Source organism: Aptenodytes patagonicus, chromosome 11, assembly GCF_965638725.1.
Source record: "Aptenodytes patagonicus chromosome 11, bAptPat1.pri.cur, whole genome shotgun sequence".
In the NCBI taxonomy this organism is placed as follows: domain Eukaryota; kingdom Metazoa; phylum Chordata; class Aves; order Sphenisciformes; family Spheniscidae; genus Aptenodytes; species Aptenodytes patagonicus.
The window spans coordinates 20,982,749-20,997,506 of record NC_134959.1 but is presented as its reverse complement, the minus strand read 5'-3'; the positions used below and the strand labels follow the sequence as shown (position 1 = coordinate 20,997,506).

General features: G+C 62.9%; 2 protein-coding genes across 2 annotated transcripts in view; one reads left to right on the top strand and one right to left on the bottom strand.

Moving 5' to 3' along the window:
- Positions 1-2,575: 2,575 nt before the first annotated feature.
- Positions 2,576-7,194, top strand: SLC38A8 (solute carrier family 38 member 8). Its single transcript, XM_076348948.1, has 10 exons — positions 2,576-2,758; positions 3,300-3,498; positions 3,714-3,867; positions 4,017-4,121; positions 4,438-4,495; positions 4,742-4,856; positions 4,993-5,140; positions 5,229-5,425; positions 5,536-5,593; positions 7,098-7,194. The coding sequence occupies exons 1-10, from the start codon at positions 2,576-2,578 to the stop codon at positions 7,192-7,194; spliced, it is 1,314 nt and encodes a 437-aa protein (XP_076205063.1).
- An 803-nt stretch (positions 7,195-7,997) lies between these two features.
- Positions 7,998-14,758, bottom strand: part of NECAB2 (N-terminal EF-hand calcium binding protein 2) — an 83,667-nt gene continuing 76,906 nt past the window's right edge. The window contains exons 6-13 of the mRNA XM_076348947.1: positions 13,783-13,919; positions 10,646-10,764; positions 10,384-10,463; positions 9,513-9,569; positions 9,260-9,372; positions 8,854-8,931; positions 8,386-8,477; positions 7,998-8,191 (exon numbers count right to left, since the gene is read on the bottom strand). Of these exons, the coding sequence (XP_076205062.1) occupies positions 8,163-8,191; positions 8,386-8,477; positions 8,854-8,931; positions 9,260-9,372; positions 9,513-9,569; positions 10,384-10,463; positions 10,646-10,764; positions 13,783-13,919 (705 nt within the window). The 3' untranslated portion in view covers positions 7,998-8,162. The remainder of the gene's footprint in view (positions 8,192-8,385; positions 8,478-8,853; positions 8,932-9,259; positions 9,373-9,512; positions 9,570-10,383; positions 10,464-10,645; positions 10,765-13,782; positions 13,920-14,758) is intronic.

Sequence of the window (14,758 nt, the reverse complement as noted above, 5' to 3'; positions counted from 1 at the left end):
GTGGGCCTTGGGAAGGGCACTGCAGCAGAGAACATTTCTCTATGTAGCCTGGGGCAAACCTTCCAACGGTGGCCGTGGATAGGGTTTCGCAGTACATGAGTGTCCTGCAAAAAAGATTGGGAAAACCCATCTTCCCTAACCTGGAGAGCAGCTGGCTTTCCCCAGCCTGCCTCTTCCCCTCCAAAGGCAAGGATGAACTGGAAGAGGCCACACCCTATTGCGGTGCCAGAGAAGGGACCGAGCTTTCACTTCGGAGTCGTTAGCGGAAGCTTGTCGGAGCTGAGGAGATGGTCCCCGAGGTTGGACTGCTTGTGCCATCCCAATGGGGCTGGGGGCCAGAGGTGCCCTTTGCTCCTCCCTCTCCCAACATGCACCCGTATCGACAGGGGTCCCTCTCGCCCGTGGCATCAGGGTCTCTCGTAGGACCAACGAGCAACAGCTCTGCAAGTCATACTAGTTGTGAAAGAGCTAGAATAGAATCATTGAGGTTGGAAAAGACCTCTAAGATCATCGAGTCCAACCATCGACCCAACACCACCACGTCCACTAAACCATGTCCCTAAGCGCCTCATCTACTCGTCTTTTAAATACCTCCAGGGATGGGGACTCAACCCCTTCCCTGGGCAGCCTGTTCCAATGTTTCACCACTCTTTCAGTAAAGAAGTTTTTCCTCACGTCCAATCTAAACCTCCCCTGCTGCAACTTGAGGCCATTTCCTCTCGTCCTATCGCTGGTTACTTGGGAGAAGAGACCAACACCCACCTCGCTACAACCTCCTTTCAGGGAGTTGTAGAGAGCGATGAGGTCTCCCCTCAGCCTCCTTTTCTCCAGGCTAAACAACCCCAGTTCCCTCAGCCGCTCCTCATAAGAGGAGCTGTCAGTAAAGGTGTAAAATCTCGATGGCCAGACCTCAGAAGGGATTGCAGGTAGCAAAGTATAGATGTAGTTGGTGTTTTTATTTGTCCAAAATGAGGACTGTCCATTTGCACCTTTGTACCTTTGACTGTCTTCAAAGATAATAATGTGGAAAATGTATCGGCAGCCCTTTTTCCATCAAAAAGAAGGGAGGAGGGCACCTGCCAAGGGGACACAGCAGCGGGTAAAGCTGCCAACCCACGGGGACCCTCGGGTTCCAGCTCGCAGCCCAGGGGCTGGAGCACCCAGATAAATGGGAGAAAGAGGGGAAAAAAATATAAGCGAGGGAGCCCAGAGCCACTGAGCAGAGAAACTGCCCGGGGCTGCTGTGCCGGCGTGGGAGGTGAGCTGCGTCCCTTTGATTTGAGGTGCTCCCGTCAGGGAGCCTGGAAAGCTTTGGTGCCGCTGCTCCTGGTCGGTGCTAATGAGGAGGCTTGCTCCGCTCATCGCAGCACTAATGAGAGATTACAGCTCCACTACAGCCTTGAAACCAGAGGCAAGCTGTATCAAAGTGCCAGTCCGAATTAAGAGCCTTTCCCAGTGGCTGGTATTTTACAGCCCAGTGGCCAATTTCTAAATCGTAGAGGCCAATTATTTCCGAAGCCTTTGGTGTGCAGCTAATGAAGGCCTGAAAGGGCCCTTCTAAATCGTTATAAGCCCCGTAGGTGGCAGAGATGTAATGGAGGTGGCAGGCACAATTAGCCATCCATAATTCCTCCTAGCAGCTGATTAAAGGCTCTTTATCCGTCTTACTGAGATCAGAAGGGCACATATTTGGGAAATCAAAAATGCATTAGGGGCTGTCAGCTGGTGTCGGGGGCCTGTGTGCTGAGCCCTGGGGCAGTGGCATGTGCCGGGAGCGGCACAGAGCTGCCGTGTGTCCCCCCGTGTAGGGGATGGGCCCCCCCGTCCCCGTGGGGTGCAGCCTCCTCTGTGCAGGTCCCCTGCAGCATCAGTCACGCCATCCTGTTATCCTGGCACCCCCTTTCCCTGCCCGGAGCAGGCAATGGGATGGGGTGGCTCCTCGCTAAGGTGTCCCGAGTGCAGGAATGCCCTGGTGGGCTTCTAGCTGCTGCGGAGACACTGAGGGGTGCTGGCCTCATCCTGCACCCAATGAGTGGTGAAGCATCCACCAGCCAAATGGTCTGAAGGGTGCTTGCTGCAGTCGCCTTCCCTCGCCCTCCCCGCCCCGGGATGCTCCAAAATGCCCCATGGTGGGAATTTCATAGATGGGGTGAACGCAGCCGGAATGGGGAGCCCCCAGCCCGAGCTGGGAGCTGCTGGGGCTGCTGGTTTTCCTTTGGTCTGTACTGGTTCTTTGAGACTTTGGGATGCCCACAGACGGCGGGATGTGGACCACTGGTCCCGAGCCAGGGTGATGCATGAACCGTGGTTCCCCCCCTCCGCTGTCCACGGGGGGCTTCGGGGCGATGCCTCTTCCCCCGCGCCCGAGCTGGGGTGGGATCCCGGTTCCCACGGCCGGCTCCTGCCCCGTCCCCCGGTGCCCCCCCTCCCCGCTCCCCGCGGGGGCGGGGGAGGGGGGTGTCCGCGGAGCCCCCGCGCTCATCCGCGCCCGCCCCCGCGGGGCCCGGCGGAGGTGGGGGGGGGGTGCGCTCCCCCTGCCCGCCCCGGCCCAGAACCCTGCCGGGGAGGCGCCGGGATGGAGCGGGCGGCGGGCGAGGGCCGGCCCCTGCTGCCGGCGGCGGCCGCGGGCAGCGCCGGGCTCTCCTCCGCCGGCGCCGTCTTCATCATGCTGAAGTCGGCGCTGGGCGCGGGGCTGCTGAGCTTCCCCTGGGCCTTCAGCAGGGCCGGCGGCGCCGCCCCCGCCCTCCTGGTGGAGCTGGTAAGGGGGGGGGGGGGGGGGGGGGGGGGGGGGGCGATCCGGGGTGGGAGACGGGGGCGAGGGGCTGCGGGCAGCGGCATCCCCAAAGGGAGCCGAGGCACCTGCCGGCCTGGGGAAAGGGGCGAAGGGAGGGTGGGGTTCACCTGCCCCCGTGTTTGGGGGGGGGGGGGCTGACGGGGACCCTCCCCTTCGCACGGCATGCAGCGCCCGCCTCCCGACCCAGGCTGAAAGGGAGAACAGCCAGGGCAGGGGTGCAAAAGCCGCTGCCGCCTTAGAGATGCTCTTTGCATCTGAAGCCACACTTTTAGCTGGCTTTTAGCTCAACCTAAAATAAAATTGGTAGCTGGTCCCCTACATGCCCCAAAACCCCAAATCTAAACCCAAAATATCACGTAGGGCTGTTTCTCCATCCTTTTGCTGACGCGTGTTACCCGGGGCCACAAGGTGACCCAGCCAGCGACCTGGTCCCTGGCCAGGGCCATGGGTCCAGGGGGCGACGGGGGGTCGGCGTGGTGCTTCTTGCCGGGTCCTGTCCCTGCAGGGCTCGCTGGTCTTCCTGGTGAGCGGGCTGGCGGTGCTGGGCTACGCGGCCGCCCTCAGCGCCCAGCCCACCTACCAGGGGGTAGTCCGGGTGGTGTGCGGGGCGGCGGTGGGGAAGCTCTGCGAGGTCTGCTTCCTCCTCAACCTCTTCATGATCTCTGTGGCCCTCCTCAGGGTGGTGGGTGACCAGCTGGAGAAACGTGAGTTGTTTCACCCCACTGCATTCGGGGCTTGCTCGGGGCTGGTGGCTCCCGGGAATGAGGGGAAGGTGGTCCCATGTGGGCTGGGGGCAGCCCCAGGGTTTTCTTGGGACCCCCAAGGACGTGGGGCTCCCTGGCCCTGCCGTGGTGTGATGCTCCCGATCCCCTTGGGCCACCCTTCAGGGTGCAGCTGATCCCCCGCTGCCCCCCCGCAGTGTGTGACTCCCTGTACCCCAACGGGACGCTGAGTGGGGGCCCCCCCCCACCCCCCTGGTATGCAGACCAGCGCTTCACCCTCTCGGCTCTCTGCATCCTCGTCATCTTCCCACTCTCCGTCCCCAGGGAGATTGGCTTCCAGAAGTACTCCAGGTACCACCGGGGCTACCCCTGCAGTGGCCCACCCCTGGGCACCCTGGGGCCCAAGCCACCTCCTCCTAGGTCCCTGCGGGGCCACAGGACCCCCCTCCCTCCTGGCTGCCGGGGGGTCTGCGTGCTGACGCTCTCCCATGCCCCGGCAGCATCCTGGGCACGCTGGCCGCCTGCTACCTCACCCTGGTCATCATCCTGAAATACCACCTGCAGGCAGAGAGCCTGGGCTTGCCCGAGCTCCCCCAGCCCTCCAGGTAGCAGGGGTCAGCCCCGCGTCCCTCCTGCCCTGTCCTCCGTGGCATCAGCAGTGCCCTGGGCAGGGCTGGAGGCAGTGCAGGGGGTGGCCCTGGGTGGGGGGGGAATGAGCTGGGGACAGCACTGGCAGGGCGGTGGGTGGGTGGCAGCCCCCAGCCCCAGCTTTCACCCCAGCAATCCCCCCTTCTCCCAAAATCACCGGGCAGGAGGTTCCCGCAGTGGCATGCAGGCTTCACAGCTTATGCCACCAAAGTCCCCCCTGCCTCCGGGGGCCTCACGCCCTTCCCTCTGTGCTTCCTCTCCCCCATGCCACAGGCCCTCCTCCTGGGCCTCCATCTTCAGCGTCATCCCCACCATCTGCTTTGGCTTCCAGGTAGGTCACCCTGGCCCCACTGTCCGCGGCTGCCGGGGCATCCCGGACCACGGGGACACCATCCCTTGCAGGGGAGATTGCAGGGAAGGGGACCCACGGCTGTCACCAGAGGTGGCTGCGGGGCAGGACACAAACCCCTGGGGACGGGGAAGAGCAGAACAGGGCACCCACGGGTGGGAGGGAAGGCACTGGGGATGGGGGTTGTCCCTGCATGGGGCCCCAGCATCATCCCCCCGTGCCTTGCAGTGCCACGAGGCCTGTGTGGCCATCTACAGCAGCATGCGCAACCAGAGCTTCTCCCACTGGGTCGCCGTCTCCATGCTCTCCATGCTCATCTGCCTACTCATCTACTCCCTCACCGGTAACCCCAGCACCGGAGCCCTTCACGCCTTCCTTGCCCCGGGGGTCCCCTGTCCTCAGGGCTCATCCATCCTCCTCGGGGCTCCTCTGTCCTTCTCACTGGCACAGCCGCCCACCCCCCGCCTCCCCATCGGCAGGGCTCTATGGCTATCTGACCTTCGGCGAGGCTGTGGCATCCGACGTCCTGATGTCCTACCCAGGGAATGACCCAGTCGTCATTGTCGCCCGCCTGCTCTTCGGCGTCTCCATCATCACCATCTACCCCATCGTGGTGCTGCTGGGCAGGTGAGGGGGCGGCGGCGAGCCGGGTGTCACACCCTGGCCGGTGCGGCTCCACTGGGTGCCGTCAGCCCCCCCTGACCACCCCCCCCAGGTCGGTAGTGCGGGACGTGTGGGCAACCCCCAAGTGCCAGGCCGCAGCAGTGCCTGAGGCACACGAGCGGCAGAGCCGGGTGGCGCTGACGGTCGCCTGGATGGCCGCCACGCTCACCATCGCCCTGTTCGTCCCGGACATCGGCAAGGTCATCGAGCTCATCGGGGGCATCAGCGCCTTCTTCATCTTCATCTTCCCAGGCAAGAATGAGCAGTGGGAGGGGTGGGTGGGGAGTGCTTGTGGGGGAACGCCGCGGTGGGGCCTGGCTGAGGGGTGCGGCGGCGGCGGGGCTGAGCCTCTGCTTTGGCGGCAGGGCTGTGCCTGGTGTGCATGACCGGGACCTGCACCCTGGGGCCACGCAAAAAGTGAGTGTCTGCGGGCTCGGCAGCGGCGGGCAGGGGCAGGGGCAGGGGCAGGGTGCGACATCCCATGGCCCATGGCCCAGGCAGGCTTCCTGGGGGTCACCCTGGCCAAGGTGGGAGCCCCACGAGGAGGGGGATTTGGGGCACCTGAGGCACTGAAAGCAGCAGCACTTGCTGCGGGACATGGGGTCTGCGGTGGGGCTGAAGGGTGGGTATGGAGGGATGTGCTCCGACATTGGGGATGTGCCCGGGTATCGGGGCTGCGCATAGGTACCAGGGGTGTGCCCGGGCATCAGGGAGGTGCCGGGGTACCAGATCCCAGTGGCTGTAGGCAAAGGAGAGCTGTGGGGTTTGGAGGCACTGGAGCACCCAGTAGGGGCTGGGGTGGGGGTCGGGGTGGGGGTCAGGGTGGGGGTCAGAGGGGCATGGTGCCCCAAGGCAGGCAGCTGTCAGGTGTTCAGTGTCTGTTGTGCCGGGGCAGTGCATCCCCATCCTGGCCAGAGAGGCTGGGGCACAGCAGCAGCCCATGTCGGGGGGACCTGGCGTAGTGCTGGTGAGTTTTGGGGTAAGCGTGTGGCAAGGGGTGTCTGCGGTGCCCGTGAGGGAGCAGCAGAGTCTGAGTGAGGACGGAGGTGATGTGGGGGGATCCTGTCCCTCATGGTGGCCAGAGGGAGCACCCCAGGACCTTGGGGTCTCGGCCAAGAGGGTGCCCTGGGGGGGGGGGGGGCCCATGGCTGTCTGGGCAGGGGCGAGGGTGCCCCGGGGGTGCCAAAGTGCTGGGGGGCCAAGGCAGGAGGCGAGCAGGGGCACCCAGGTGGGCAAAAAGGACTTGGAGAAGTCCCTTGGGGAGACCTGCCAGGGCATGAGCCCAGGAGTGCCGTCACGAGGAGAAGGGACAACACGAGCCAGGGCATGAGGACAGCGAGGGGACAGTCCCAGCCTGCCTGGGGCAGTTTGGGAAGGTGCATGGTGCCGATGACCCTGCGACGGAGCAGCAGCGGGGTTTGGGGGTGAGTGCTGTGTCCCGGGGGCTTGGTGTCTGGCTGAGGCGGGGGGCTGTGTGCCCGGGGAGAGGGGGACAGGGAGGTGCAAACCCACAGGTCACAAGGCTGGGAATGGAGCCAGGGAGGGGACAGGGCTGGGGGCATGTGGCAGTAGGGTGGGGGCTGGGGGTGTGTGGGAGCGGCCGTGCCTGAGCACAGGGGGCTGATGTGGGTCTGTGCCCCCTCGGTGGGGCCACCGGGCGCAGGCAGAACCGAGGATCTCGTGGTGGTGGCTGCCAGGCTTTTGACGAGGTTTTGTGTGTCGTTGCAGCGGGCACAGGGGCTGAGCTGGAGGGGCTGCCAGGGTCTTCAGCCATCCGCCGGGAGCGATGCAGAGGACCATGGCAGAGGAGGCTGAGACCCCCGCAGAGGGCCCCACACCCGGGGGGGGCCGGGGGCCAGGGTGTGACATGTTACTGGGGGGTCATCTCTGTCCCACCGGCCCCCTGCTTGTGTCCCCGCAGGGCTGCTCTCATTGCCTGGGGTGTCCTCTCTGTGCTCGGCGGCGCCTTCGTCTGTGGGCAGAGCGCTGCCCTGGCCGTGCTGGGGCTGCTGCGCTGAGGAGCCATGGACCCCCCCCATCGTGCCCCCCCCAGCCCCATCACCCTGGACAGCCACCCCGGACACGGCTACACTGCTGGATCCCATCACGGTTTTATTTGGCGTCACCGTCCCCGTTGTACAGCGGCTAATAAAGACGGGACAGGGTATTGGTGAGGGCGCTGCGCCACGCACCCTGAGGGATCCCCGGGCACACTGGGGTGGGGGCAGGACGGGCAGCGAGTGCTGCACACACACACAGACAGACACACAGACAGACGTACAGACCCCAGGAAGGGGTGGGGTAGCCACCCCCACGCCTGCAAGGCACCCGCTGCCACTGTGCCCACACAAAGGAAACCCCTCGGGACCACCCGCACCCCACAGGACTAAGGGGCACGCTGGGAGCAGGGATACTCCACTTCGCCACCACCCTGACCCCCCCCCCCGCCCCCCCACCCCCCAAGGACACGGATCCCTGTCCCTGCAGGCACACACACTGCGCCGGGCACAGCCTCAACCCCCATCCCCCTCCCCGGGTGGCCCTGGGGTCTAGCAGGGACCCCCAACTTACCCCCTCCAGGGGGGGCTCCAGCCTTCCACTCCCACCCCTGCTCCTCATCACCAGCTCCCTACTCCTGCCTTGCCCCCTCCCCATCGCCTTGCTGCCTGCACCCTGCCTCCCCCACTCCCTGCCTGCCCATGCCTGGGGGATTCCCCCCCCCCCCCCCCAACCCTGCCAGCCCCTCCTTGGCAGACCCCAGGGGGGCACCCCCCCCCCCTCCCACCCCCCTGAGACCACCCCACTCTAGGGAAAGGTGACCCAGGTGATGGGGTAGCTGGGGAGGGGACCATATGAGGTGCTGGCGGGGGGGTTTCCTTCACTGCAGACAGGTCACACCGACACCTCCCCCCCCCCCAGCCACGCAGGGGGTCACGGCCACCCCGCAGTGGGGACGGGTGCTGGCAGGCCCCCCCGGCACCAGTGGTCACTCTCGGCTCAGGGTGCACCAGGCAGCTGCAGGAGAATGGCACAGGAGGGTCACCCCTGCCCCGCCCCACATCACCCCGACACCCCCCATCCCATTCAGCCCAGCTCACGCTGCCCCCTCCCCCATGCCCCCTGGCCACCCCTGCTTCCCAACAGTGGGGGTGGTGCTGGCCGCCCCGGGGGTCCCTGTCCCCCGCCCCGCAGGGCAGCCGCTCTCCTACCTGGCACAGCCACGCTGGAGACGGCCTCGGGCTGGCTCAGCGTGTCCACCTTGACATGCTGGAAGCCCTTGCAGATGGCACTCTGCAGGTGCCTGCACCCGGGCGGGAGAGAGTGGGTGACAGCCTCCCCCCCCCTAAATCACCATCCCAGCCCCCCCGCAACTCTGTTGGCTCTGGCAGGGGATGGGTGCCAGCAATCCCGCCCACCCTCCCATTGGGCAAAGCACCCTGCCATGGTTCAGGAGCGAGACCTCCCATTCCCCCATGTCCAAAGGCATCCCCAGGTGGGAGATGCACAGAGACCTCCCAAGCCCCCTGTCCCCTTTACAGTGACAGCCCCAGGACAGACAGATAGATCCTTGCCCCTGCCATCAGACAGGGGACAGAGCTTGGGACTCAGTAGCTCCAACACCCCTCCGCGCCTGAGCACCCCACCCAAAAATGAGCTTTTTGCACCCCCTCCCCTACCTCTTCCAGTCCTCCTCGGTCTCCCAGAACTCGTAGACGATGAAGGTGACCCCATCGGGCAGCTTCACCGCAGTGACACTGGCGGGAGTGGGGAGAGGAGTGAGCCCCGAACCATGAGGCATCCCTCCCCCCTCGGCCTCTGCAGGCACACTGTAGGGTGGGCCACCAAGGGGTGACCCCAGCCCCAGCAGCCCAGGTGGGAGGAGCCCCCCCCTCCCCCCCCCCGCCCCTCCCCAGCCCATGCAAAAGGGTTTTGGTGGCTGAGCATCACTACACCCCAGATCCTGGCTGTTTTGCCTCAGCCCTTCACTTGGTGAGGTGCCCCTTGCTGCGAGGGCAGCTGGACACCCCCTGCCCCCCCAACCCCCCCCCAGCCCCCCGATGTGCTGCTGCCGGCGGTACCCACTGGAAGCAGTCCCGCTCCCCGGCCACGCTCTTCAGGTACTGCTTCAGGGAGCTGCAAAACTCGCCCAGGTGCTTGTGCGACACCGTCATCTCGTCCCGCACCAGGAGGAGGTACTGCCAGGGCCCCCGAAACACAGCGGCACATGAGACCCGAAAAGCACGGTGACACCCCATCCCCCCCCACCCCCCCCAGGTCCAATGCCACACTGCAGGGACACCCCAGCACCCCATGGGTGGTGCCCGGGTACTCTCACCGTGCAAGCCGTGCTCTCGCTGTCCGACAGCCGCTGGTGCAGGTCAAACCAGAGAGTCTGGGAAAAGGGGGAAAAGCAGTGGGGGGGGTGGGCTGAGGCTGCGTGACCCTCCCAGGCTGGTGGGTTTCTGTCCCCAGTGCTTCGCATGATGGGCTGTGCCCCCTACTCCGCAGGGGACGGCTCCGAGAGCCGTTTGCACCTTCGCACCCTCCCATCAGGACCCTCTGCAAAAGGTCCCGGTGCTCCCAGCGCAGCCGACATCCCTGACACCATGTCCTCGCATCAGCCCCAAAACAGCTGTCACCTTTTCACAGTCCCTGAATTGTCCCTGGGGCAGCAGGAGCAAGGGCACCCATCCCTCCTCAGTGCCCACCCGCACCTTCCCAGCCCCAGGCACACTTATTTCCTCTGGCAACCATGATTGACATTTTTCTGCCCTCAACCTTGACGGCACCCCTCTGCCCCTGCGTACAGCGCTACCTTTCCCCTGTCCCCTTCTGCCCTGAAAGTGCAAACCAGGAGGATTTCAGAAACATCTCCTGCACTGCAACATTTTTTCCTTCAGTCCCTAGATGGAGTAAGACTGCCTCTGCAAGAGACATTGCCTTCTTCCTTATGTTTTTTTTCTTGTTTAAATAATTTCACAGTTAATCGTTCCACATTCAATAGCTGCCATCAGCTCATCAGACGTAATAGCCTCCAACACCACCACCACCAGAAACCCGGCTCCCACCCACGGCCCGTGCACACCACGGCACAGGGATGGGCAGGGCCACCTCTTGGTCACCTCTGTCCCAACCAGGGCAGGGAGGTGGTGGGGCTGCAGGGAGACCCAAGGATCAGCCCCACACACGGAAATGCTGGCCCTTACCTTGTCCTCCAGCCTGCCGATCAGCTCGGCCAGCCTGTTGATCTGCCCCTCCAGCCCCTCCGCCTTGGTGTCAGAGGAACCTGCGCAGAGCCAGGAGGCAGTGATGGAGTGAGAGGTACCCGCGGGCACCCCCGAGAGCCCCACTGCCCTCCGGGGAAGTCGAGCATTGCCTCTGTGCTGCTGTTGGGGCCGCAGCTCCCTTCCCCGAGCACCCCGAACCACCCCAGGCTGCCAGTATGGTCTGAAAGTGGCCATCGCTTACCAGTCTGGAAGCTCTTCCCGTGCTCCCTGGGGACCATCCGGCTGGTGGGAGAGTAGCTGGGCACAGGGCTGTCGTACCAGCTGTCCATCAGAACGTGGCCAGCCTTGCTGGGGTAGTGTCTGCAACCAGAGAGCATACAGGCCATCAGGCAGAGCAGAGCCGGGCACGTACAGCATGGCAGGAGCTGGCCCCGGGGAGCTGGCGTTGGAGCATCCTCTTTGGCAGCTCTGCCGCTGATGCCAGACCCCTTGGAGAGCAGCAGTGCCCGCACCGTGACCAGGCAGTGCAGGCTTCCCTCCCGTACCATCCTTCAGCATCACCCGGTACGGGGAGCGGGTCAGAATTAGAGCAACATCAGTGGGCTGCTCCCAGCAGCCGACACTTTTCGTTCCTGCTTATGAAACACCACAGCACCCTCCCGGCATCTCCTGCAGCCCTCGGGGATTTTTTTCTCCCCTAGGCAGACACCCACAACACTGGGCATTTGGGCGCCGGTAGCTGTGCCCAGCTGGCTGGCTGCACCTTAGCGGGGCTGGTTTTGCGGTCGGATGGCTTTGGTGAGTAACACATGGGAAAAGTTGCTGTCACACGCCCGAACTGCTGCCGGTGAGCAGGGGAAGCCTGCCCGCCTGGCAGCCTGGTCGTGCATCCCACCGAGAGGCTGCAGGTGCGGTTCTCCTGGAGAATGGAGACACAGCCACCGTAGCAACTCCTTCACCTTGCTTCTTCCTCTGGGGCTACAAAGCCCATTTGGCCTGGCTCATCCTGCAACACCTTTTGGAGAAAAGGAGCATGTGCGTGCATGCGTGCATGCGTGTGTGTGCATACACACACATACACGCTCATGCATGCATGTACCCCTTGAGACATCACCTCAGCTGGTGGTCCCCCAGGCCCTCCTTCATTTGCAAGCCAGAGAGGATGCTAAGACATGCCATCCCCACAAAGGTTTGCAGCTGCCATCCATGTGAGGCGAGATGGGATGGATTTTGGGAAGGATGACGCTCTCTTTCCTTCCTCCTCCACCAATGGAAAGGCTGAGTCGCAGAAGGAGAGGCTGAGCTGCTCAAGGGGTTTCCAGTGTTTCCTTCCAGCGAGAGCAGCTCCATGCCCGGCTGCCCCTGGAGCCCTGGCTCCTCTTGGCATCTCTTGCCAGCCATGCGATTCCCGGCTGGAGACAACATGCTGAGCACCGGGGAGCTGATGGGCCCAACACTGGCCAGAATCGTCCCTGCCCTCCTGTCCCTCCCCAGGCACCCGGCTCCCTCCAAAGCACAGCAGCCGGGTGCCCTCTCTACACTCCCCAGCTACCCTGGGCAATTTCGGCTGGCTCCTTTGGTGCCAAGGGAGCAATGTCCGGGCTGCTGTTGTCCCCCAAAATCAGCCAGTGTGGATTTGAAGATGCACATGGGAACATGATGAGCGGATCTGGTCCCCAAGACTATCCCCAAGATAAGGAAAGAAGAAGAGCAATAAAGGTGGCAGAAACATCCCCGTTGCTACAGGCTGTGCAATAATCCCACTGCCGGCGCTGAATAATCCCTCATCAATCGGCAGGAAATTAGGCGAGAACAGACAGACATTTCTTTTTAATCACAATTTAATGAGGTGCCTCAGGCTTGGACGCTCTGCTCTTGCACTTCAGTTTACAGCCCTTTATTCTGGTGCTTTTTAGGCCACCTCTTTGTCTTCATGTGGATGCATGAAATCATTTTTTGTAGTGGGGTTTGGGGTTTTTTTTGGCTATTATCACCATGAGAAAACAACTACAATATTCCTCATTATGAACTGGGCCCACACGTCGGCAACTAAAAGGCAGCAAATTCTTTCATGGGCTCTAATTGCTTTGTCTGATGTTGGGCTTGTTTCCTCCTCATTGTTTCCCAGGAGCTCTTACTGAAAAAGTACGTTTTGTACAAGGTTTGCCACAGGCCAGCGGTTTCCTTCCAAAATGGGGAGAAGAAAGCGAGGTGGGTTGATGAAACCCAGAGCATTCTTCCTAGGAAAGCTGGTGAGATGTCACCAGAGCTGCCCAGGGCCTCACTGTGTCCCAGGCAGCAACAGCTCCTGTGAGACCGGCCCACTGCCGCCTGTCCAGGATGCAACTGCTGCTGATGCTAAAACCCAAAGCGCCAAGACCTGGCTGCAGTGAAGCATTTGGGCACGTCGGCCCCTGCAGTGTCCCAGCTGGGAGCTGGGATTTTCATCCTCTGTGGTCTGTGTGCCTTGGCCCCCTCTGCCCGCCCGCGGCTCAGGGAAGCCAAGGCACCCCGCTGAGCACCCCATGGCCTCCTGGTTTGCAGGTATGGCAGGAGAGGGATTCGCTTCAGGAGCATCTGATGAACGGTTTCCGTGGCAACCTGTCCTAGTTACAGCCAGTGAAAGCAGTGCTCCAGGGAGGCGAGTGACACTGTGACACCAAGGGGGGCTGTGCTGAGGTTTGGGCTACGCTGCTAGGTATCCTTTATATTTTAGCCCAGGCAGCACTTCTGAAACCTTGAAATTTTCCCCTCTGTGTTCTCCAAGCTCAGTAGCACGTGCCAGGCTGCTGGGATGGGGATGGTCCCCTCACACGGGACCCGAGGACGGCGGTACCTGTCCCCAGTGCACAAGCACCTTTCGCCTCTGTGGATGATTTCACCCGCTGGGTGCCCTGGCAGGAGGGACAGCATCCCCGGCATGGGAAGCCGCCCGCTGCAGGCTGTCCCCAGCACACCCCAGACACAGCCACCCTGCTGCTGGTGCCTGTGTTTTGCCCTGGATGGGACAGGTGGCTTTGCTCGGAGAAGCAGCCCCGTGCACCCAGCGCTGCCCAGCCCGGCCCCAGGGTGCTGCCCCCTTGTTTGCATCCCCCCCCCCGCACCGCTCGTGGGTGAAGGGGTCAAGAGGGACCCTTAGGGCTGCGGGAGGGTAAGGGACGGGGCAGGACAGAGCGGCAGAGGAAAGCCCTGAGAGCTCTCAGGAACCCAGGAAGGGAGGCAAAGAGAAAGACACCCGCTCACCCGCCTCCCCTTTGCTCCTGCACACCGTCTGCTGCATTTTCCCTCGCCCCACAAAAGCATCCTCCTCCTCTCCCTCCACCCCCCTGCACCGAAATCAACTGGGAAGCGGAGAGGAGGGCAGGAGGTGCCGCAGACCTGGCGGGGTTGGTTTGCTCGTCGATGGCGTCCACAGCACTCTCCACAGAGCTCAGCAGCGACTGGGTCTGGTTCGCCGTCTCCTTCAGCAGGAAGCGGGTCACAAACTGGTCCACGTTGCTGCCGCTCTCGTACACCTGCCAAGGCAGACAGCGAGCACGGTGAGACCCAGCGCCGACTGCCCAGAGCCGGTGGCTACCCCGGCTGGTACAGCGTCCGTCCAACATCCCACGCGCAAGCTGGTCCCCTCCGTGTCCAAGACTGTAAGGGCCACAGGAGGAATGAGCACACGCTGTCCCACCCCACGGGAAGCATATAGCCCTCCAGCATCCGTGGGTTGCCCAGCATGTAGCTCCTCCAGCATCCATCATCCCTGGGACAGACTTATAGAGGCTGTGACAGGAGGGAGTGTGGGCAGCGAGGCACATCAGCATTGCTTTATTTATAGATAAATAAAGCAACGTAAAGAGGCGATTACCCAAAGCCCATAGTTGCTCTCTTTACTGTGATCTTAAATTACTTTACTATTGCCTTGCAGGGTGAGAGCCAGCGGGTGCAGGTATGAAAAGTGGCACCTCCTGGGTGCTAGGGAGACCCCTACGCCGAGAGCTTCAGCATGTTATTTAGTGCCTCAGTCCACAACAGTACAGCCAACCCAGCGCTAAAGTAAAAGGGGTTTGGGACGATTAATATGGCTCTCACCGGGGAGCCGCAAGCTGAAGATGCCTTCAAGCCAGCGGCAGAAAGCTCTGGCAGTCCCCACCCAGCCTCCCTCCCGTCCCGCGCTGTGAGACAAGAGCCTCAGCATATTTTGGCGTTAGTTGGTTTTTTTTTTTTCTGAAGAGGGAGAAAAGGAAAGCTCTGGCCATTTGGGGCCAGAGGCAGGATGGAGACAGCCTGCGGAGCAGGAATGCCTTCAGCAGGAGACAGGCTGCTCCCAGGGAGCTTTGGTGGAGGAGGACGAGCTGTTTGAGCA

Excerpts from the sequence above, each read along its gene's own strand:
- SLC38A8 (XM_076348948.1), top strand. The coding sequence starts at position 2,576 with ATGGAGCGGGCGGCGGGCGAGGGCCGGCCCCTGCTGCCGGCGGCGGCC. Across the intron at positions 4,122-4,437 it reads GAGCTCCCCCAGCCCTCCAG|GCCCTCCTCCTGGGCCTCCA; the intron begins GTAGCAGGGGTC and ends CCCATGCCACAG. Across the intron at positions 5,594-7,097 it reads ACCCTGGGGCCACGCAAAAA|GGCTGCTCTCATTGCCTGGG; the intron begins GTGAGTGTCTGC and ends GTGTCCCCGCAG.